We start from the raw sequence: 24,602 nt of genomic DNA, 5'->3' as shown, positions 1-24,602 counted from the left end.
TAGAGTGGTGGCTGCTGTATATGGTGCTGTATAGAAGTGTTGTGCGGGTGTACCGTTGGGTAAATGTGTAGATGCAGTAAACAATCTAACCTGACCAAACCTTACCCATTGACCTAAGACCTTGAACCTATCAACCTTGAACCTACAAACCTAGAGGCTTGAACCTACCAGCCTAAAACCTACAACCTACCAACCTACTAAACCCTATACAACCTACCAACCTACAATCCTACCAACTTACCAACCGGACTTCATCCCTACAAATACCCATTGTTGTCCAGGAAAATGATAAATGGGCTACACAAGGCCAGTAGGGTCAGTGATGCCACTACTGACCCTACTGCAACCACAAAGTGGCAAAAGTGTGGATGAGCTACACAGCTAGAGTGATCAATTATACATTAGCCCATATCAACTAGGCTGGAAATATACATTGGACCATGCCAGACAAGACTTATGAGTTGTTAACCATAAAATGCAGAGATTAGCTAATGATCTGCACTTTTAATGTATGTAAAAGGCAATAGATGGTGAATTATTCCCTGACTGACCCCATTGTGTCCCCTGGCCCTGTGCATCATTGACCCAGACAAAGATGTGCTAGCACAGCAGTTATGCATTGCCCTAATTACTTAGAGCCAGTGCCACACCACCACCAAGTCTGCCAGATGTTTGGGTGAAGATTAAAAATGTGTTACATATTCCCATGTCATTTGTTTTAATTGTTGCCTTCCATCCCTCACTTCACTTTAATTTATATCAATTGATAGCTCTTCCATTTGGAACCACTTCATTTTTATGGCTCTGGAAAATATGCGCTGTTTCCAGCTGATGAGTTACTGCCAAAAGTTGACCAACTTCCCCAAGGTGAGATGCAGGGGCTGTTGTGTGACGTCGCGCCGACCCCTGCCCGCAGCGAGGACCTGGCGACGGCGATCCTGCGTAAGAAGGAGCGGCCCAACCGGCTGCTGGTGGACGAGGCCGCCAGCGACGACAACTCGGTGGTGGCGCTGTCGCAGGCCAAGATGGACGAGCTGCAGCTGTTCCGCGGTGACACCGTCCTCCTCAAGGGCAAAAAGCGCAAGGAGACCGTCTGCATCGTGCTCGCCGACGACACCGTCGCCAATGATAAGGTAAGTTCGGGCTCAGCGTCGGTGTGTTTTCGTGTGGCGTGTTTTTATCCACCGTTGGTTCTTTGGGAGGTTTTCTTCTCTTTCTGCTTATTAGGGGCACTACATGGGCCTTGAAGGCTTGAATGTGCCACTTTGTTAAGCTATACATATACTTCTGCCAGTTGCTGCATGCCAAGATCGCATCGAGACCCAACTTCGACAAGACAACACCCTTTGGCCACCGACGTTTTTGTTTGCCCTTTCTGTCGACAGTAAGCAAAAGCAATACGATTCAGAGTTACGATGTTCTACTAATTATAACCTGGCTTGCATAATGCCAGGTTATTACACGTGTAATAGCAGCGTGCTGCTATTACACGTGTCAATTTGGGTTTCCATGGAAACATCAACAAACTATGAAGTCGTCAATATGTGTGATGTCATCAAATATTGCTGCTAACATCTTCACGGGCGTGCGATCAAACAAATGTATCAAACGCATTCAACGAGACAGCAGCTCTGTTCCAAACGCAGCTATGGAAAGGCTCACGGATTAACCCGCGCCCGGCTGGGGGTCCTGGATTTCCACGCCCTGCTGGGGGGGGGGTGTTTGAACACCCCCCCCCCCCTTGTAACTCGGCTCCTGGGCCACGTAGCGATACGCAGAAGGCGGCGTTCGAAAGAGCGTCAAAAATAATGACGAAATCACTTCGGTCAATTTTTTGGTCAGGTCAAAGGTCAGGTCACCAGACGTCATTGAAGGCAAAATTTCGCCGATTTCCAGGTCGAATGTCGAAAATTTCCAAGAAGCCAACGCATAACTCGAGAACCAATAGAGCTACAGCGCCGCGGAAAAGCGCATTCGATAGCCCTATTAAAGCCCTTTCTGAGTAATTCTCTCAGATTTGACCTAACGTCAACGGTTTTGCCTGCAGGGGGCAAAAACTGCAAAAATAGCCGATTTTTTCGGAAACAGTTTTTCTGCAATAACTTTTGACCCAAGCCTTGTACGAGCTTACTTTTACCGGCATTGTGTTCCTCTCGTCAAGACGCATCGAATGAACTATAACTTGACCTTGAAAGGTCAACTTGAAAATTTGACCTCAGGTCAAGGTCATGACCTGACCGGAAAGGGTCATGTTGCATATCAGTCGATCCGTATCGTCGAGCTGAAAACATCTAAGGCGTTTTCATCGCTTTAGCACGCCTCTATCAAAAGTTATTTGCGAAAAACTGTTAGATACCATTCGTGACCTAAGATGACCTCAGGGCATAAACAAGGGTCACGGACACCATTTTCATGTTCAGTGTGTCTAAACCACTTGTAATTCGGTGTTTGGGAGTGTTTATAATGTCTTTTGTCCAAAAGAGGCGCATTTCAATTTTCTCCCATTGACTTATAATGGGGAGGCCGCAAAATTGACCTGACCTTAGGTCATCGATATCAAAATTCTGAGATATACATTTTGTACATGCTATTGCTCTTAGCAATCGCTGAAAGTTTCAAAGCGATCGGTCACTCGGTGTAGCTATGACAGACATTGAAACTTTTTATGAGGTGAGGTCACTTCAAGTGACCTGGTGACCTGACCTTGAATGACCTTGGTCTGAAATTTTCACAACATGTGTAGAATTGATGTATGATAAGGTGTACCAAAAACGGCGGCGCTCCACGCCGCCGTTTTTGAGATATTCGCGAAAAACCACAAGGGGGGGGGGTGTTCAAACACCCCCCCCCCCCCCAGCAGGGCGCGGGTTAAGGCCGCCCCACACTGGACCTCGCATGCGGGTTGCGAGTTTGCGGGTTTTGAGTGTGCGGGCATAATACTAATTCATAGAGTGATTAGACCGTTCCCTTAACCCTCGCCCGCACATGCCATTTTCCCATCCTAGAACGCACATGGGGGGGGGGGTGGTTGCCACCCCCCCCCCCACGCCATTTCGTTCCTGTTGGAGATAGAGCTTAGCAGTAAAGACCAAAAAGATTCTTTGGGAAGAGACGAATCCAATGATACCCAGTTTTACCTTCTCAGGTCAGTCATTGACCTTCCAGGTCAGGTCAAACTAAAAAATGTTGCTGTTTTGGGTCACCGTTGGATATCAAGTGCGCTGCTTATCAAATACCGATGACGATGCTGTTTTCTGGTGCCAATCCAGCTAGAACCTCTTTGTCACAGTATCCGACCATAATTTTGCTGCTGAGGTCATTTCAGGTCAAGTTAGGTCAAGGTCAATTATTTGTGTTTGTATGTCTGTGTGTGTCTGTGTGTATACTGATGTGTGCACCGATTGTTTTTGGGTCCATATCACATGAAATCATGATCTGAGAAGCTTTTACCAAAAATGCAGTCAAAAAACTTCACAAAAAGTAAATTCAGCTTGCCTAAAACGCAATTATCTTAGATGACCTAGGTTGACCTTGACCCTGACCTTGACCCCTGTACATCGTCGAACAACATGTTCCATGATAGGTGGGAGGTAAGACTGGCAAAAAAGGCCGAAATCAGGGTGTCAAAAGCTCACAAGGCCCATGGCAAACGCAAGATGTTGAGAATTGGCCATTTGGGTCATGACATGACCTGAAAAACAAGGTCATATCTCCGAAACCAAAAATCACAGAAACTTGAAATTTTCAGTGGACATCAAGAAAGGATAGACGAGCAGCTATACGAAAAATCAGCCTTCTAGCTCTAAAAATGTTGAGTGCAGAGCAGAAAGACTGCCTGGGGGGGGGGTGGCAACCACCCCCCCCCCCCCATGTGCGGGCGAGGGTTAAGGTAACTTCATGAATGCAGTGAAGCCGGTACACCTTCAGAAAACTACATATAGTCGCAATACCAGCGCAACCAACCAAAATTCGACTGCAACGAAAAACCCGCAAACATCTCAGAACTTGCAGACCTCGCAGCGAGGAAAATCGAAAGTTGACACAAAATCAACTTTTGGAATGCGAGGCAAGTTGGCTCGCATGCTAAAAACATGCAGACTCGCTTGTTACATGGTATTGTGGGTCACTCAGCTTAGATTGTATTATTTGCTTTGAAAGAAACCCGAAAAACCAAAAACTCGCAACCCGCATGCGAGGTCCAGTGTGGGGCGGCCTTTACACGAAACGTCATTAGTGTGACGTTATCACGTTACATCAGCTGGCGCAATTTGATAGCAGCGTGCTACTATCACCGGTGAAACAGGGCCTTGGTATCAATTACGGTGATTCTAATTTCTAGTTACATTGTTACCAAATGCGTAACCGAGTCAATGAAACGATTTTGGGGGGCAGTCAATATAGGTACATATGATGGACTGAAATGGATAAATTCATTTAGCAATTAATAGCTGTTTTCTGCAGCTTGACTTCAGCCGGTGCTGCCAAATTCGTTCCATGGCATTTAAAGATTCGGCACATCAGGGGTAATAGAAGCGAAGTAACCTTGCTGTTCTTGACGCCATTGTTTATTGCGAAATGAGAGCGAATTCAAATTTCGTATAAAGTCAGGGTATATTGAATTAAAGTTGTCACGCTGACGGGACGCCGGCATACCGGCAGAAATTCAATAATACATATGAGCGCAACGACACATGAACATAAGGCTGATGACACACAAAAGCGCCATCACATGTCATTTAAGAAAACAAGTAGTGGCTAGCTAATCTTCATTGACAGTCGCAAGCACCGTACAAGGTTCAGAAAACGGCACCAAATCGTCATCATGCCTACAATACCAAGATACTAAAATCAAGATGAAAAAACCGGAACTGGAAAAAAGAACTTGGTCCTGACGAGTGACGAGAACAGATCTGGAACTGCTTAACACATTTCCGAGTCGCTGCTAGCTACTCAATGCTCATAGCTCATTGCGCAAAATACCGTTACGGTAGACCCGGTCGGTACGTTTCACAATAATTTCCTATGCTCTATCCCATATATCGCTGTCCTGTCCACCAAACCGACACAAAGGTCGCCGCGTCCATTTTCAGCAGTGACGGGTGTACCCCGAGCCCCCTGCTGGGGTAGGGTGGGGGGTGGGGGAGTGGGGGTGGGGGGGGACTGTGGGGTGAGATGAAGCGGGGAGACCCCTCCAGTACCCTAATCAGATAATTTCCGAGGGGATGGGAGCTGAGTGTCAATAACAGCCTCGTGATCCCGGCCGGCCCCGCATGCGATAAGGAATGGCGAAACATCTTATACGGCCTTGGGCGAAACGAAACAATCACTCGCGGTAACATTGACGGCAAGTCGAAACCAGACTTTGAAACATCGCGAGCGCTCATAACCAATGGCGGATCCAAAGGGGGGGGGGGGAGCAACCGGTCAAAGTCTGGCCTAGGGGCGGCGAAAGTGTTATTTGGCACCTCCTTTCCGAAAGAACTTGGTGCTTAAAAATCTCCTAAGGACCGCCATTCACAACAGATGACAGACATATCTGTAAGATAAATTAGTAAACGTAATTCCAAAACCGATAAATCCGAGCATGTCAAAACCGGAAAATTCTATCCTCATGACTTTCGGAGACCTAACATTTGCCCTGGCCGAAGTATATTTCCATGATTTTTTAAAACTTTTTTTACAAAAGCCTCTTACCGTGTGTCGCTACGTCGCTCACGATGCAGAGTAAGAGGGAGGGCGCGTAAAAACGTCTGACGCGTCTCGATACGTTACGGACAACCGCAGCCCTGACGTGGAATAAACTTATCCCGGGAAGATTTCTTTTTAGTGGAAGGGGCGGGATACTCGGTGCACCTCGGAAACCATCACGGAGACCTGAAAGAGTGACCGGTTTTGGCCCCTCCATTTGGAAATGGCTGGATCCACCGGTGCTTATGACGAGGGCTCATCAGTTGCCGCAGTAAAACCAGCCCCTTTTTTGATGTTTCACCGGTGAAACAGGGCCCAGATGCCGTGAAAAGAATAGCGCTCCCATTATAAGATTGGGCCCTGGCCTGCGCTTGACCGCGTTACGTAAGATGCATTATGTTTCACTGCCTCTGGTAGTGGCTCTGTACTTTGGTGTCGTGACGTCCTGGCGTCTGTGACATTCACTGACCTCTGTCACTGACACTGACCTCTGCCACTGACAATGTCACTGACCACTGTCGCTACCTCTGTCAATGACCTCTGTCGCTGTCGCTACCTCTGTCAATTAACTATGCCACTGACACTGACACTGTCCTCTGTCACTGTCACTGACACTAACCTATGTCGCAGAACTATGTCACTGACACTGACCTCTCACCGACACTGATCTCTCACTGACGTTGACAAATGTCACTGAACTTTCACTGACCTCTGATACTGCCACTGACCTCCGTGCCTGACCTATGTCACTGACACTGACCGCTGTCACTATCCCTCAGTTGCGTACCTCTGTCCTCGGTCACTGACAAGTGACAAGTGACACTGACCTGTGTCACTGAACTCTGTTATGTCGCTGGCCTGTCACTGACCTCTGTCACTGTCACTGACCTAATGTTCTCTGCCGCCAGGTGCGCATGAACCGCGTGGTGCGGAACAACCTACGCGTACGTCTGGGTGACGTGGTGTCCATCCAGCCGTGCCCGGACGTCAAGTACGGAAAGCGTGTCCACATTCTGCCCATCGACGACACGGTCGAGGGACTGACCGGGTGAGTGCCCGGGGAGGGTGAGTGTCCTGACTGGGTGAGTGCCCGGGGAGGATGAGTGTCCTGGACGGGTGAGTGCCCGGGGAGGATGAGTGTCCTGGACGGGTGAGTGCCCGGGGAGGATGAGTGTCCTGGACGGGCGAGTGTCTTGGCTGTTGAGTGTTGAGTGTCCGGAGAGAACTGAATGATGGATACGAGCTCGAGGAATTTAGTGGATGACTTGTGAGGCGGTGGCTTATGTGGTTGGTTATCTTATATGTTGTCTTGGGTGGTACTCGTGTTCTTTGATTTGACTAGTCCAGCCACAGCCGTTTTGTTTCTCGTGAATTGTTTTTTGGATGAGGTTTTATGTGCTTACGAGTGAACACATGCTGTGTTGTGGGATAACGGTGCTGTCGCCGGCCGCACCTTTGGATTATAACGTCTGACCTACGCTGTCCAGAGTTAGGAGAACGGTTACGTTTCGATGCATGATAACTCCATGGCTTTGTCCAGTCTGTTGTTCTGTGACCTGCCGATCTCGGCATAAGCTAAACACTCGGGGCCTAATACAGCACTGGATCACCAGTCACAACAGCCCGTGGCGTGTCCCGGTGACACCCGACGCTCCGTGTCTGTTTCATGTTCACCACCTGTCACCGTATCGTATCATCACCCCCTCCCCTCCCCCACATCTCCCCCTCCGGCAGAAACCTGTTCGACGTCTACCTGAAGCAGTACTTCCTGGAGGCGTACCGGCCGATCCACAAGGGCGACCTGTTCCTGGTGCGCGGCGGCCTGCGCGCCGTCGAGTTCAAGGTGGTCGACACGGATCCGCAGCCGTACTGCATCGTCGCGCCCGACACGGTCATCCACTGCGAGGGAGAGCCAATCCGACGCGAGGTGAGAGCGGGCGACACCTATCGGCGGACGGGAGAAGCTGAGGTTGTGGTGCGGGGCGCCAGAAGGCACTGGTGTGTGCAGGCCTGTCAGGAATACGGGCTCCGCAATCGCGTTCAAATGCCGGGTTTGGTAGGAGTGTAACTCACAATATAGGCGGCAGGCGCGCAGTCTGAGGTGATTGGGATCCCTCTTCCTCGCGATAAGAAGGATTGCACCTGTCTATCGCCATTCAGTGAAGGAAGCTATCCTTCATCTCGAACGATCACATCAGTAAGCTTTGCGTGCTGTGATGCCACGACTGCGGATACACAATGGCGAGAAAATATTGACTCACAGCTCCACACTTCATGCCTAATGCTTATGTTTTGTTGCACTTACCGTTGCGAGAGCTCTTGATCGGCGTAAGTGGATGTTGTGCGGCTTTCGATCCCCAGTAATTCCTAGGTATGAAGGTAAGTAGCAGTCGGACATGAGTACTGTTTCATTTAATAATCAAATAGCAACAATACTCAATGTGCTGTTGAACAACTTGAGTGCGCTTGACGCCATAAGTCACTTCATGGGCTCGCTGATGAGCCGGACTTCACTACCGGATGGTAACACCGTCCGACTGCCGACCCGTGATCGCTGGCTGATCGCCGGGTGCGGGCTCCGCCTCTGGTGACCTCTGGTGACCTCTGGTAACCTCTGGTGACTGCTGACTGGAGCACTGGTCGCTAGCCGGTCGCCGGTCCCTGGTTCGGCCTTTGGCGACCTCCGTTGACCGGTGACCTGAGCAGTGAGCACTGACCCCCGTCGCCCGCTGACCCAAGGACATCACTGACCCCTGACCCCTGCCCCCGCCGACCGCTGACCCGAGGTCATCACTGACCCCTGACCCCGCCGACCGCTGAGCCGAGGTCATCACTGACCCCTGACCCCAGCCACCCGCTGACCCGAGGTCATCATTGACCCCTGACCCCCGCTGACCGCTGACCCGAGGCCATCACTGACCCCTGACCCCGCCGACCGCTGACCCAAGGTCATCGCCGACCCCCGCCGCTCGCTGACCCCGAGGTCATCACTGACCCCTGACCCCTGCAGAGTGCCAACCGTTGACCCGAGGTCATCACTGACCCCCGCCGCCCGTTCTCCCCAGGAGGAGGAGGAGGCGCTGAACGAGGTCGGCTATGACGACATCGGCGGCTGCCGGAAGCAGCTGGCGCAGATCAAAGAGATGGTGGAGCTGCCTCTGCGACACCCCAGCCTCTTCAAGGTAAGGGCCCTGGCGACAACACGTCCAGCCAGCCTAGCCGTGATTGTGACAAAGCCTTTTTTGCGATACATTTCCACTTTTTGTATACTGTGCTCCTAGGGCTTTATTACAGGATATAATGCCGGAAATGTTGATAAAAATAAGAAAACAAAACGGGTTTCAGAAGATCGACATGTGCACTGACGTCAAGGAATTCTGCGTAGGAGGCAGTGACGGGCGTCTGGCGTTGGGTACAGGTTATTTGATTCCCAGACCAAACAGCTTTCATTACCAGAAGTGGAAAAGTCGTGCGTGGTTAGTGAACGCATCACGGCGCTCGCGTATGCAGCAGCCTAACCCTGGTCGATGAAGGTCCTGGAAGAAGAAGAAAAATATCGAGTCCTTTCGATTTTTTTTTTTGATTTTTTGTTTTATTTTGTTGGGTTAGGCCCTTTCGGTCTGACAAGACCATTTCAGAGCCGGAAGGATGATAGGAATTAGGGGAGACATTGGTCTGGGCAGACACCCTAGAGAGTTGCCGGGGCTGAGCCCGTCCGAATGGACAGGCCGACCAGCACCCCAAGCACTCTTTGTACCCGGCTACGAGGTGCGCTTCCTCGGGAGCAGCGGTGCCGCTCCAAGGGAGCAGCCCGCATGAGACAAAGGTGCCTGTCCAGCCCGGAGTGGGGGTTTCGGCGTGGAGGAGAAGGATTTCAGTATCCTGAGGATGGAAACGACGGAACGGAGAGGCCCTTCGAAATGTCTGCTGCAGCACATGGTGTTCAATTGTGTTGAAAGTGTCGTCCGTGGGATCGTTCTCATTTTACCGTTCCTTCTTTGGGAATGCCTTTAGTAGATGTCCGGTATCTATTGTTTTGGAATGCCTCACCAATTTTGACTTAGCACTGGAGGACTTCTTTTCCTCCTTCACTAGGCTACGAAATAGGGAAAGGCACGAAAGACGGGGAGGGCCTACCTCGCTGCGGGTGGTGTAGCTGGGTACGACAGTCCGGCGAACAGGCAGCATCGGGAATCGAACCTGGGTCCTCCCGAACCCCGAACCATCGCGTTTGCAACTGCGCCGTCAAGGCCTAAAATCTAAAAACAATGGGGCGTTAAGCATCAATGTTTTTTTTTTTAATAGCAGACCCAATTTCGCTACGAGCTGCCGAGTTGGTGACTACGTCAGCGCTCGCCGGCAATATCCAATGTGAATGCTGGCAAAAGTTTTAATGCATGGAATGCTCCAGTCGTAAGAATTGCAACTACCTGTAGCCTTCTGTATATCTGCGCGTATGCATGTTACATAATCTTAGTAGGCATCACAGCTGCACTACTAGATGACGGCAGTGGAACGATAATAATACTGGGTCCTTGTACTGCCGAGCTGCCTCGCTGATCTCTAATAACCTTGGTGCTACTTGATACCATCGTCATCATTATTGTACTAGTCATTTCAGCCTCAGATATTAGGGCAATAATTGGCAGTAATGCCTGATCGCTCCCCGGGCTAGCTTGAACACCAGCTATTCCCGTGGTGTATTGGCGTTATGACCCGGCCGGGCGCTCCATCCAAGCCCGTGTGCAGTAGCTGAGACATATGCTGTGCTGAGTACCAGCGATTACTGTGATAATAGGGCGTTTCATACCAGCACTGCATGCAATACCATACAATTATTCGCTCGGGAAATGATCCCCAAAGCGCTGTTTGCAGACGTTTTGTCTTTTCCACGAAACAGTGCGCGTGAATGTCTCAATAAGTCACATTATTTCTATTGCGAATCTTCAGGAGAAGCGTTAGCTTCATTTCACCGTTTGCTAGTCGCTCAGCGGACGGCCCGGTGTTCCGACTCCACCCACGACAGTTGAAGGGGTATGACCGCCGGCACGGCCACAACTTGTCCGCCCCAACTGACACCATCCGTAGCTCACAATATCGCCTCTGAATGTGTGTGAACACTGAGCGTATCTGAACAATGTGTAGGGCGTCTCCATCCCTAGTTCGGGGTGAATATGCACAATCACATGAACAAATATTGTCCGCTGATGCTGCGGAGGTGCTTTCAAAATCAATTTAGCTCAGTCAAAAGAAGAGCTTTGTCTTCTGACGAACTAATGTAGCCAATAGATTCCACCGGACAGTTTTCAATCACATCGAACTAGACACATGCGTGCTCTTTGCCAGTATTTCTCAATCTGGGATCATTCCATTGGACGGCTGCGTTACACAAGCGGCGCACGCGTGGAATCCAGAGTAGGTATATTCGGAAACTTCCACCGACGCATCCCGCCGAGATGCCCACCCACACCCGATCTCACTTCAAACACTCTCTACGATCACAGATACCGTACTCTATGAATGATAAGTATTGGTTGCGCTCATGCTCAGTTATACGTGGATGCTATTTTGCAGCAATTTATTCATTAAGTCGCTGGCCTCTTGCTGATCGAGATTTTCGGTTGAAATCCGACCGGTTCATTTAGGTCCATTGGGCGGTTCTTCTGCTTCTGGCTGCGGTTCCTGGAAGTGGGGGAGGGGGGGGGGGCGGTGATCATGACAGAAATAGGGGCCCAGTGCGTCAGCCGTCACCTGGCCTGGCCGGCCGGCTGCAGGGCACTGACCTCTCCCCATCCCGCCCTGCGTCTCTGCCCACTCCCGTAATGGCCGCTGATGAGCCCACAATTTACTGATACTACGATTCAACTAACTGACGGCACACATGATCTGAGCCACTTGCCTGAGATATTGATATACATATGTCTGCTTGTAAAAAGTGGTGTAAACTGCAATGCCCTCTTGCCCTCAAAACTGCAATGTCTTCTTGGCTCGGGCCACTTCCTGATTAAAAATTGTGATCTGGAGGATTTGGCTGATCCTGACCTTGGACCGATGACCCTGACCTCTAACCTTGACCCAGAAGTGCAAGGCCCGACCCATGACACTGACCGGGCGTGACGTCTGTCCGTTACAGGCGATCGGCGTGAAGCCGCCGCGTGGCATCCTGCTGTACGGACCTCCGGGCACCGGTAAAACGCTGATCGCCCGGGCGGTGGCCAACGAGACGGGCGCCTTCTTCTTCCTCATCAACGGTGAGCGGCGGAGCGCCGGGACGGGCTGGGTGGGGGGCAGTGGGTGAGGGGAGGCGGGGGCTCAATAAGACTGTGGGGGTGAATTAAGCTGTGGAGAGGGGAGAGGGGCAGACTGCGGGCCTACTAGTGTTCAGTCGGTCATTTTTATTCCGAGCAGTGTAGTTGACCGATTGTCACCACTCCAAGTAGGTGACAGTGTCTGATTCGGCGAGATTGGTTAATTGATCGGCTGGGTAGTAGGTGGCTGCAAGAGTTCTTTCCCAATGTGCAATTAATGTGAATGCCAAAAACGTCCGATGTAAGATATTGTCGGTGAATTTCCTGGTGAACGCATGGTGAGATGAGGTATACGCTTATTTGCATTTACAGTGGCATATTACCCGGAGTGCATTCGTCGGGCAGACAGGTTATGTGCTGTAATGTATACCCGTCTGAATGTTTTTCGAGCCCATTATCTGTACGTGCTTGTGATTGCTAAATATTTCCATATCTGTGGTCAGAAAGCTACGTAAAATTTCTGAGGTGATGCCACCACCAAAGTGGCGGCATAGATTCCTATAAAAAGATATATAACAACCACTTTGGGGCGATTGAGTCTGATCCGAGTTGCTTACGATCACGAGAAGAGCGTGTTGTTAAGGCCCATCACGCAATTACGTTGTGGAGTGCTTATGTTGTTCCAAGCTTATCAGAGGCCAGTTGCCCCATTCCTGCTTAGTCAGATAGCACAAATAATCATCGGTTGCCAAATCGTTTGACGACCTCTGCTAACCAAGAGCGTTTTGTCGCGGTTTTTACATTAGGCTGACAGGAACTGATGACAGGTGAATTGTTCGCTTATCATGCAAAAATATGGCACATTGGCTATATGCTATTCCCTTCAGATTCCGTCTCCCTGCGCAGTGCAGCACCAATGGTATGAGGAAACCTGGTCTCCCGTGTTGTATTCGCTGGGACTGTGTTTACCAAACTACCTCCCTTCTGATCGTATCATCGAGCCCTGCGGCGACTTTGTACAGTTTGCACCTTTCTATTATGACGTGAAGTGTTACTGATGCATTTCAAGAATTTAACCTGACAGACAAATTAAAAGCAACCTACCAGTTGCTCAGCGCTTGGTGTGCCATTATGGCGTAAAAACTTATTCACAAAGTTTTTGGCCGGTTAAATAGGTCTTCGTGTTGCTGAACGCTACACCCTCACTTAGCGTCTAGTGACGCTTTTTTCATGCCACCAACTACCAAATAGAGTAATGAGTATGTTACCCGGGCAACGGACAGACCTTTTAACGTAGATTATACGATAATTGGATACGCTGACGTATTCGTTCGTGTGTTTTTGTTTTGTTTGTAAATTATGGCGGAGAAACAGGAGAGCCGAATTATTCAGCGCATTTTCTGTGGCATTTCTTATGGCATATCGGACCTGAGCTAAATACACTTGTGCGTGGGCAGTTAATTATCCCATGGTAGCATAAGAATAATAGAAAGAATATAAGAAACCAGACTTTGTCGCGCGCCTTTGCTCATATTTTCAGTTTTGATGCGTGGGTCGTAGAGAAACCCTTTCGCTGTATCCTGTTCTCAAAACGATTCCAAAAGTATCATGGTACCATAAACTTTCTTCGATACGGATTCTTTTGGTCTCGCAACGTTTTTTTCTTTCTTTTATTGCTCGTGTTAACTAACAGGAACATATTTTGAATTTCTATATAGGCCACCTACCTCCTACAACTCCAGCTACTGCACAGAGATATTAGATGATAGTTATATGTTTTACAATGCAGTTCATCCCATTCATCTATCCTTGACTAAATTTCTTTTAAAGGCGTCAGAGTGTCTTAGCCCGCGCGGGGCTGGGGTCTCCAGCCGAACGCGCGGGGCTTGGGGGGGGGGGTAAATTTTACCCCCCCCCCCCCTGTTATCTCCCGAACAAAGGGTCCGATTTGGAAAATTCAAACGCCAATCGAAAGATTGGCGTTCGTGTTCACGAACAACTAAAAACATGTACTTAATTTAAAGTTTGAGGTCAAGGTCAGGTCAAGGGTACAAATTGAAAGTTTCTACAGTATCGGCCTTGCACCGTAGTTGCCGAAGAATGGAGTCATGGACTGAGACTGATTGCCCAAAACGTGTTCTTAGGCTACCAAGACAATATTCCTTGCATACAATATCATTCAGAGGTCAAGGTCAGGTCAGGTCAGGTCACCAAAAACAAAATATAGAAAAGAGCATGTGCGACACATGTTTTATGGGTCATTTTATTCCTAGAATTCAATAGGCACACTCAATAGGTGATATGGACCACATCTGGATGAATTTCAGGTCGAGGTCAGGTCAAGATCGGGTCAAGTGAGGCCAAATTTTGAAGTTGGTTGTTAAGGCCTATAAAGGTGACTATATGATGCAGTTTTTCACGGCAAATCGAATGGTGCTATTTTTGTTTCCGTACGAGGTCTAGAACTTCCAAAAATTCATTTTTCAAAAAATGGTTTGTCGTGACGTCATAAAATTTTGAATAACTTCCACATTTCTGAACCGATTCTTCTAAAAATTGGTATGTAGGTGCACATATGCCACTTCTCTGACATTTAATCCGTTTTTTTTTCGATACACGCAAAATTTTGGATTTTATAATTATTTTCCCAAAAAAGTCAGTTTTTTTTTAGAAAAAAGGGCCAAAATCAAAAATTTTCAAAAACCGAGATAGCCATTTGATAGACAAAGTAGAATCACGTATAACCTTTTTTTGTTACGTCTTGATTCCCTTAAAAATGAAGATGTTAGCGGCGTTTGAAATTTTGCCGTTTTTGAGGCGAAAATGGCGAACATGACTTCATTAAAACGTCATTTTCTCAAAAAATCTCCGAGGGATTTCGCTCAAATTTTCAGGGAACGTGTCAAATTGATGCAAGAAAAGGTGCGCCGCCGTTTTCGAGATATTGCAAAAATTCGCGAGGGGGGGGGGTAAAATTTACCCCCCCCCCAGCCCCGCGCGGGTTAAGAAAGTCAGAACGGAGCGGGCGAAACGAGCGTAGTCTTTCGTAGATTAACGGAAATTTCTGAGTATGAGCGGCCGGCCGGCCGTGGTCACGCTTTTGCGAGGCTTATATCTCAGTTACCACTTGATCGATTTACATGCGGTAATTTGTTTACGGTAGCTTCATTCCTTCTGCCAAGTATTGGACTATTCTCGATGCATGTGGGTGACCTCTTATGCACATGCTGCGTGCACAACGAAGAGGTGTCAGTTTTGTAAGAATTGCAATATCTCCGGTAACTACTGGGCCGATTGCGCTGGAAGTTGTCATGTATGTAGGTAGGCGCCCACTTGGCATTGCATATCCATATGCCACAGTTGGGGTGCTACTGCACGTGCGCACGTGCAGGGGTCGATTTCAGATCTCGAGAACGGCTGAACCGATTGCGCTGAAATTTAGTATACGGGTAGGGACTGGTTAGTAGGGTGCTTTGCAAAAGTCAGTTGGGTTGGGACCCAGTTCGCACGTGCTTCCAGATCTCGAGAACGGCTGTACCGATTTCGCTCAAATTCGGCACATCGCTGGAGGCCAGTTAGTAGAGTACCGTGCACGAGTCAGTTGGAGGTACCCCCTCGAAATTTCGTACGTGCAAGGCTCACCCTCTCGCTCGCTCCGATTTTCGCTAAAAAGGCGTTTTACTGGTATAAATAATTAATGATTATGCTTCAGGGAAAAGCAATCTTCACCATGGTGTGTGTCACGGGGGGACGTTTTAAGCCGCATTTTATTATGTATAAGGGTGTGTAAAAACTGCAAAGACGTCAAAGACGCATCCCGAGCCCCGACTGACCTCTCTTTAACCTCCGCCCAGGACCGGAGATCATGAGCAAGCTGGCCGGAGAGTCCGAGTCCAACCTGCGCAAGGCGTTCGAGGAGGCCGAGAAAAACTCGCCGGCCATCATCTTCATCGACGAGCTGGACGCCATTGCGCCCAAGCGCGAGAAGACGCACGGCGAGGTGGAGCGCCGCATCGTCTCCCAGCTGCTCACCCTGATGGACGGGCTCAAACAGCGCGCGCACGTGATCGTCATGGCGGCCACCAACCGGCCCAACTCGATCGACCCGGCGCTGCGCCGCTTCGGCCGCTTCGACCGCGAGGTGGACATCGGCATCCCGGACGCCACCGGCCGGCTGGAGGTGCTGCGCATCCACACCAAGAACATGAAGCTGGGCGAGGACGTGGATCTGGAGCAGGTGGCCGCCGAGAGCCACGGCCACGTGGGCGCCGACCTGGCCGCCCTCTGCTCCGAGGCGGCGCTCCAGCAGATCCGCGAGAAGATGGACCTGATTGACCTGGAGGATGATCAGATCGACGCCGAGGTGCTCGGCTCGCTGGCCGTCACCATGGAAAACTTCCGGGTGAGTGACGGGGCAGGCGGCGGGGGATAGCGGAGGGATAAGTGAGTTACGGGGGGGGGGGAGGATATGAATTCATGTGTGATCGTGAACTGTCCTGTAGCCGCTATGATTAACTGACGTCATTTTGCGTTTTCGATGGCTAGTAATCTATGTAGGATGTTAATCGTTACTCTCATAGTGGCTCATTGTCTCTACTTTCCAGTAAAGCCACAAGTGCTGTCACGTATCTGACTCCCCTGATCGCCCGTCTTTGGTGGTTTTCAGTTCGCCATGGGCAAGAGCACGCCTAGCGCGCTGCGCGAGACGGTGGTCGAGGTGCCGAACGTCTCCTGGGACGATATCGGCGGCCTGCAGAACGTGAAGAAGGAGCTGCAGGAGCTGGTTCAGTACCCTGTGGAGCACCCGGAGAAGTTCCTCAAGTTCGGCATGACGCCGTCGCGCGGCGTGCTCTTCTACGGGCCGCCCGGCTGCGGCAAGACACTGCTGGCCAAGGCCATCGCCAACGAGTGCCAGGCCAACTTCATCTCCATCAAGGGCCCCGAGCTGCTCACTATGTGGTTCGGAGAGTCCGAGGCCAACGTGCGTGACGTATTCGACAAGGCCCGCGCCGCCGCGCCCTGCGTGCTCTTCTTCGACGAGCTGGACTCGATCGCCAAGGCGCGCGGCGGCAACCTGGGCGACGCCGGCGGCGCGGCCGACCGCGTCATCAACCAGGTGCTCACAGAGATGGACGGCATGGGCTCCAAGAAGAACGTGTTCATCATCGGCGCCACTAACCGGCCAGGTGGGTGGACGCGGGACGGGACGGAAAGGCGGAGTGCTGATCCTCAGGAGAATCGCCCACGGTGCTGTATTTGCATCCGTTCTAGAGACGTCACACTTGACACTTCATCCAGGCCCATACACGACACTCTTCTACTTTACCTGAGGGAAATTACATCATTATTGTTCCCCATTACCTTGTGTAGTGTGTACAATTATAATAACCAAGTGTCTCTTACCTGGCGTCCCGCCGTTGACTCTTAATCTGCCGCACGTGCTGAGTTGACCCTTTGTGACCGGCGTGACCCCGTCCGCAGACATCATCGACCCCGCCATCCTGCGACCGGGCCGTCTGGACCAGCTCATCTACATTCCGCTGCCCGACGACGCCTCGCGTATCTCCATTCTCAAGGCCAACCTGCGCAAGTCGCCGATCGCAAAGGTATGTTACGCGTCGGCTAACCCTGGGTCTCTGAGGGAGAGAGAGAGAGAGAGAGAGAGAGAGAGAGAGAGAGAGAGAGAGAGAGAGAGAGAGAGAGAGAGAGAGAGAGAGAGAGAGAGAGAGAGAGAGAGAGAGAGAGAGAGAGAGAGAGGGGGGGAGGTGAGAGCTCGTCTCAATGGCCGTGGGTGGTGATCGATACTCGGCGCTCACGAGACTCCATCAAAGGCGATGGTTAATTGGCGGGCGATGTTTTCGCCTACTGGGCGGGCTATACATAACATTTGTCGTAGCTCGGTACGTGTGAGGCGGAGATTAGGTTCAATAGAACGCATCCGGAGTTCGGGTGATTTCGGACAGACGTTTTAGATTAGCGTGGTGAAATAGGGTAGCGTAAATAGCTAGTGTTTTCTGCTTACCCACCTGGTGTAAAGTAGTCGGGAAAATGTCTAGCTCCGAGCGGTTTGTCGTGTAGTGGTGGTACTGTGTCACACCAACTCAGAAATAATTATCGTCGAGCTCCCGGAGACTGTTTTCCATTTTGGCAACAAATCTTGCGTCAGCCTGCTGTTTTAGGGCTGCCCTAAGGTGTCCTGTGAAGTATCTATTATAGGAATGCCGATTCCTCAGCTCCGTTATACCACTCGCACTTCATCTTTAATCCAGCCAGGAACCATCACCTACGATCATCGTCATCAAATCTCACCGTGCCTTACCTTCACTGATGTCCTCACCTCTCGCCACTGGATCTGACCTTTGCGCTCCTTTTCTTCCTGGGTGTGACCTCTGTCCCCCGGTCTGACCTCTGTCCCCCCCGGTCTGACCTCTGTCCCCCGGTCTGACCTCTGCCCCCCCCCCTCATCGCCCTCAGGACGTGGACCTGGACTACATGGCCAAGATGACGCACGGTTTCTCTGGCGCCGATCTGACGGAGATCTGTCAGCGCGCCTGCAAGCTGGCCATTCGGCAGGCGATCGAAGCGGACATTGCGCGCGAACGGCAGCGGCTGCAGAACCCCGACATGGATATGGAGGTGGGTGGCGCGCCGCCACTGTCGGGCCCGCACGCGGCACGCGGGGTAGTATGGGGTGGGATGAGTCCCGTCCTTCACCCCGACACGGGGCAGTTGTTTTTGTTTGAAATTTGATTTGAGAAAGGTTTCTCACTGACAACAGCACACGAGAAAATATTTGAGAAAGGCGTGACCATGTCCATTCCCCATGCTCTGTTTGACAGTTAGATCTGATTCGGTTCCTTTTTGATGTCACTTTGATATTTACAATCATTATTATTTTATCATAACAGTAATCAATTATTATTTGTTATGTTTGAATAGTGTTTAGATTGACGTCATTTGCTTTTATGGCATGCATTTTTGGTTGTTGACGTCTGTAGGAAGATGCCATAGTAATGCCTTTTCCCGGCCTATTTACTATTACGTTAATTAATTGGCGATCGCCCCCAATAACAGTACCTACTGGCTATTGATCTGACCTTTTCGTTAGTGGGAGAAGAGCGGCGGCCCGTGCCGAGCCCATATTATTAGCAGCCGTCACTGTTCGCTTTGGCACCGGCGTCATAACCTGGACGGGTAAAGGTCTGTTGCACCCGCAGTGCCCCCCCCCCCCCCCGGGCAGTGATGGAGTCGGGGTCCTGACTCTTCTTCCCCGGCCGGAGTCGGGGTCCTGACTCTTCTTCCCCGAATCGGAATAATCATTTTTGGTATAGCTTCCATGGAACAACAAGTGCAGCGGTTGGTTACATATTCGGAGTTCCCAACAAACGTTCAAACAGACTTTTGGAGCACCGGCCCCAGTTTTAAAGGTGTCTAGTTCTACTAATCATAACGGGTCGTTTGGTCGTGATGCTGTTATCGATGCGGTTATCGACTCGTTCCGCACCTCGGCTAAAATGGACTGTTGCTCGTACGATCCACATGCCTGCCTCCAAAGGGCTCCCGTTTGACACTGCGACCAGCTTCAGTCCTCGCTGCTCGGCAGTCGGCCAGCCGCATCCCTCGTCGGTCCGCAGCAGTAGGCCGTTCGACCCACTGCGTCACACGACGCAATATGCTGCCTCGTTTGTCGTATATTTTCTGTGTTTGCTTTCTCTGGGTTGTGTTTTGCCTTGTGTACTTCATCGGGCTTCATCAGCGTCAGACGCTTGGACACTGGGCTTACCTTAATAAGCTTACCCAGAAAAGCTCTGCAGCAAGTTATAGTACGAAAGGTATAGAGAGGTCGCCATTAACCCGCGCCCTGCTGGGGGTCCTGGATTTCCACGCCCTGCTGGGGGGGGGGTGTTTGAACACCCCCCCCCTTGTAACTCGGCTCCTGGGCCACGTAGCGATACGCGGAAGGCGGCGTTCGAAAGAGCGTAAAAAATAATGACGAAATCACTTCGGTCAATTTTTTGGTCAGGTCAAAGGCCAGGTCACCAGAGGTCATTGAAGGCAAAATTTCGCCGATTTCCAGGTCGAATGTCGAAAATTTCCAAGAAGCCAACGCATAACTCGGGAACCAATAGAGCTACAGCGCCGCGGAAAAGCGCATTACATAGCCCTATTAACGCCCTTTCTGAGTAATTCTCTCAGATTTGACCTAACGTCAACGGTTTTGCCTGCAGGGGGCAAAAACTGCAAAAATAGCCGATTTTTTCGAAAACAGTTTTTCTGCAATAACTTTTGACCCAAGCCTTGTACGAGCTTACTTTTACCGGCATCGTGTTCCTCTCGTCAAGACGCATCGAATGAACTATAACTTGACCTTGAAAGGTCAACTTGAAAATTTGACCTCAGGTCAAGGTCATGACCTGACCGGGAAGGGTCATGTTGCATGTCAGTCGATCCGTATCGTCGAGCTGAACACATCTAAGGCGTTTTCATCGCTCTAGCATGCCTCTATCAAAAGTTATTTGCGAAAAACTGTTAGATACCATTCGTGACCTAAGATGACCTCAGGGCATAAACAAGGGTCACGGACACCATTTTCAAGTTCAGTGTGTCTAAACCACTTGTAATTCGGTGTTTGGGAGTGTTTATAATGTCTTTCATCCAAAAGAGGCGCATTTCAATTTTCTCCCATTGACTTATAATGGGGAGGTCGCAAAATTGACCTGACCTTAGGTCATCGATATCAAAATTCTGAGATATACATTTTGTACATGCTATTGCTCTTAGCAATCGCTGAAAGTTTCAAAGGGATCGGTCACTCGGTGTAGCTATGACAGACATTGAAAGTTTTTATGAGGTGAGGTCACTTCAAGTGACCTGGTGACCTGACCTTGAATGATCTTGGTCTGAAATTTTCACAACATGTGTAGAATTGATGTATGATAAGGTGTACCAAAAACGGCGGCGCTCCGCGCCGCCATTTTTGAGATATTCGCGAAAAACCACAAGGGGGGTGTTCAAACACCCCCCCCCCCCCAGCAGGGCGCGGGTTAAGACGATTAGCACTTGCATATCTGTAGTAGGCATTTCTCAGCAAAATTTTGTAATCGGTTCCAATCGTAAGCGGGTTATGCCTGAAACAGACTCTTTCCGCGGTCAGGGAATCGCATGCGAGAGCCTATTCAAATAGATGGAAGCACGCTCGCATCAATCGCACGCACCTCCCGGATGCGATTAATGCGGGAAGAATTAGTACGGAGCGAGCGAAGCGAGCGGAGTCTTTCCTTAGATTAACGGAAATTTCTGAGTATGAGCGGCCGGCCGGCCGGCCGGCCGGCCGTGGTCACGGTTTTGCGACGCTTATATCTCAGCAACCACTTGACCGATTTACACGCGGTAATTTTTGTAGGGTAGCTTCATTCCTTCTACCAAGTATTGGACTATTCCCGATGCATGTAGGTGAGCCCTTATGCACGTGCCACGTGCAAAACGAAGAGGTGTCACTTTTGTAATTGTTGCAATATCTCGGTAACTACTTGGCCGATTGCGCTGAAAGTTGGCATGTAGGTAGGCACCCACTAGGCAATGCATATCCATGTGCCAGAGTTGGGGTGCTGCTGCACGTGCGCACGTGCAGGGGTCGATTCCAGATCTCGAGAACGGCTGGACCGATTGCGCTCAAATTTGGTAGGTACACGGTTACGGAGCAGTTAGTAGGGTGCCGTGCACAAGTCAGTTGGGACCCATTTTGCACGTGCGCACGTGCAGGGTGCCGCTTCCAGATCTCGAGAACGGCTGGGCCGATTGTGCTCAAATTCGGCACATCGCTAAAGACCGGTTAGTAGGGTGCCGTGCACAAGTCAGTTGGAGGTACCCCCTCGCAATTTCGCACGTGCAAGGCCCACCCTCTCGCTCGCTCCGTTAGTCGCCCCATAAGGCGCTATACTAGTAACGTATTTGAATAGGCTCTCGCATGCGATTTCCTGAACGCGGAAAGAGTCTGTTTCAGCCTTTAGACGATCCCTCAAGTGGGATAGAGTCTGGCTAACATCAATTACCACAAGAAGTGCTAGGTCTTTTTCCGGTTACTGTTTTCTGTGCCACTTGGCAGCTAGATTCGAAAATCACCGGCTGCTCCCGCATCTTATCTTTGTACTGAGAACGCAGTCGAAACCTGCCAAATTGGCTAAGTGCGTTTGAACTAATGACAATTTTCGGCCCAATTGCGCCGACGCTGGTAGGCTCCAGCAAACACCGTCTCGCCAAGAAGGCTGTAAAACTCAGTTGCAAAAAACAGTAGCGTCTCGACGTTCACGAGAACGTTTGATGGCTCTTACCTGATGATCGGTTCTCATACGCTCTAAGAGGTGTTAGCGTTGAGTAGCTTCGGAACTGAGCCAGTCGGCCTAAGAAGCCCTGAAGACATGTCGATAATTCATGCGAACTGTTATCCATGACGTTGACTGCAGCTTTCAGCTCATTCTCAGAGATCATCATGTAGCTTACCGGGATAGCCCACAGCTCATCGGCTCCGAGTACTGTGAAGTGTGTGCTTTTTGTTTTGTTTTTTAGTATTTGTGTGCCAAGTGGCTAAAGCTTCCTCATAATCGGATTTCGCTGGGATGCTTCAGACCGAGCACGGGTGAAGTGGATAACTGAATTGTGTCCAATAGCTCTCCTTACTGAGTCCTTCCTGGTTATGCTGGTTCAACCCTCCTCGCGTAATGGTCCCCGTAGGCCATTTGGTTCGCTCTGCGGCTCAAACTAAGACTCTATATCGTGGACCAATAAAGATGCTCATTTGTTCGAATTTCTGCTACTTTGAGAAATTGGATGCGTATGTGAAACGGGCCCACCGCGCGATTGCTTAACTACAACGCAGTCGGACGCGTTAATGTCGTGTAAAAACGCGAAACGCAGTCGGACGCAGAACGCGCCGCTCGTATCGGACGTGTTCGCTCCGTGACGCGGTTGCAGCCACCGGTTGCACACCATTGCTGCCAGGAGTATCACATGTCGAGCGCCGGAACGGCTCGAATTCTCGCCTCCGCTCCGGGAATCCGGCGCTTTACCAACCGGGACGCGGACAGAGACATTTATAGTATTTGAGTGGCACTTTTGTCTTTTTCGGATCGAGCTCATGCTGAGTTCACTCAGCAGTTGCTTGGACTAACCGCCGGGCCTGGACGAAAGTTACATATTCAATTGCTTGTCATTGTGTAATGGGCAACTAACGGTTTGGTGATGGCACTTGATATTCGATCTCGGTCGTACATGTTTTTAATCAACATGTTTTCTGGTTTTTGGGTGTCTAAGATTCCAGTCATTTTAGTTTTTTCTGGGATATTACCTTGGGCATTTTTACTACATACATGCAAGTTGCTACATTACCTGCTGGGCAGTGGCATTCACAGTGGGCAGCAGTGGCAGTCATCTCTACGGTACCATATACTGAATAGAAGTCGGCTTATGTAACTCATGTGCTCAATGATGATAAATTATTTGAGACCATCTGGCCTTACCACAAATCTGTGACCTTCTCGCGGCACTTGCGACATGACAAAGTGCTGTTCGCTCTTTGAGTGTGTTCGAGCAGCACACTTGCCGGATCGGAAATGTCATTCGGCCAACTTTCCGAGTCGCTCGGCGCGGATTAATAACTGATCGTTCAGTCTGTGCACGCTGTGTGCCACGTACTGGAACTCCTGGTGACCTCCCTTCCTCTCCCCTGCTCCGCCGGTAGATGGAGGAGGAGGACCCGGTGCCCGAGATTTCGCGGGCCCACTTCGAGGAGGCGATGAAGTTTGCGCGTCGCTCCGTGTCCGACAACGACATCCGCAAGTACGAGATGTTCTCGCAGACGCTGCAACAGTCGCGCGGCTTCGGACAGAATTTCAGGTGAGTGCAATTTCAGAGTTTCAGTCCGACCAACGGCCCGACCTCACACTTGCAGATAGCTATAGGCTGATGGAGACTAGACAATCTGTAATTGTAAAAATTGCATTTAATTTTTTTTCTTTTGACATGTATTATTGAAAGAGAGCAATGGTTCAGGTGAGTTATGTTCGTTACAAGCTTCACTTTTCGGCTATGCCTTATATACTTTGTGCATTTACGGTGAATTTATCGCTATCGCTTCCATTGCGTCGATCGATGCAGCGCTTTACTCTTGCTTGATTCCGTGTCTCTAAGCTGGTGCGCGGCCCGTGTTCACCCCGTGTCTGACGCCCCCGTGCGTCCCGCGCTGGCAGGTTCCCCACCAACCAGGGCGGCGGCTCGCAGCCGGCGGCCGGCGGCGCTGGCGGACAGGGCTCCGGCGGCGGCAACTTCCAGGACGACGGGGAGGATGACCTGTACAGCTAGACTGTCGGCCAGCGCGCTGTGACGCCTCCGCGCCGGCGCGGCCCAGCCCACGGGTGCGGGCCGGGCGGCGCTCACCGGCGACATAAGTTATTCTCTGTCTGCGCCGGCCGCGGGTGGGGGCGTGCCCGGGGGCCGACACCGGGCCGCGCGGTCCGCCGGACGCGGCCAGCTCGGCGCCAGAGAGTGCGCGGCACTATCACGGACCGATACCGGCGGCCGGCCGACACGCGGGAGCGAAATGTGCATAGAGCATTTACACGGAATACGTTCATTGTGTGTCGACGAGTTCTTCAATAAACGGCTGCAGCC

The 24,602-nt window shown here is 50.6% G+C and overlaps 1 protein-coding gene across 1 annotated transcript in view; it reads left to right on the top strand.

Annotated features, from left to right (window-relative positions):
- LOC122377766 (transitional endoplasmic reticulum ATPase) overlaps window positions 1-24,602 on the top strand; it is a 25,441-nt gene extending 839 nt beyond the window's left edge. Inside the window, exons 2-12 of the mRNA XM_043358167.1 lie at window positions 917-1,133; window positions 6,597-6,736; window positions 7,423-7,615; window positions 8,754-8,870; window positions 11,822-11,939; window positions 15,791-16,338; window positions 16,603-17,122; window positions 17,418-17,542; window positions 18,411-18,572; window positions 23,674-23,828; window positions 24,182-24,602. Coding sequence (XP_043214102.1) covers window positions 917-1,133; window positions 6,597-6,736; window positions 7,423-7,615; window positions 8,754-8,870; window positions 11,822-11,939; window positions 15,791-16,338; window positions 16,603-17,122; window positions 17,418-17,542; window positions 18,411-18,572; window positions 23,674-23,828; window positions 24,182-24,293 — 2,407 coding nt within the window. The 3' untranslated portion in view covers window positions 24,294-24,602. The remainder of the gene's footprint in view (window positions 1-916; window positions 1,134-6,596; window positions 6,737-7,422; window positions 7,616-8,753; window positions 8,871-11,821; window positions 11,940-15,790; window positions 16,339-16,602; window positions 17,123-17,417; window positions 17,543-18,410; window positions 18,573-23,673; window positions 23,829-24,181) is intronic.

Source organism: Amphibalanus amphitrite, unplaced genomic scaffold, assembly GCF_019059575.1.
Source record: "Amphibalanus amphitrite isolate SeventyFive unplaced genomic scaffold, NRLGWU_Aamphi_draft 000050F_arrow, whole genome shotgun sequence".
NCBI classification, from domain to species: Eukaryota; Metazoa; Arthropoda; class Thecostraca; order Balanomorpha; family Balanidae; genus Amphibalanus; species Amphibalanus amphitrite.
This window is presented reverse-complemented; position numbering and strand designations above follow the sequence as displayed.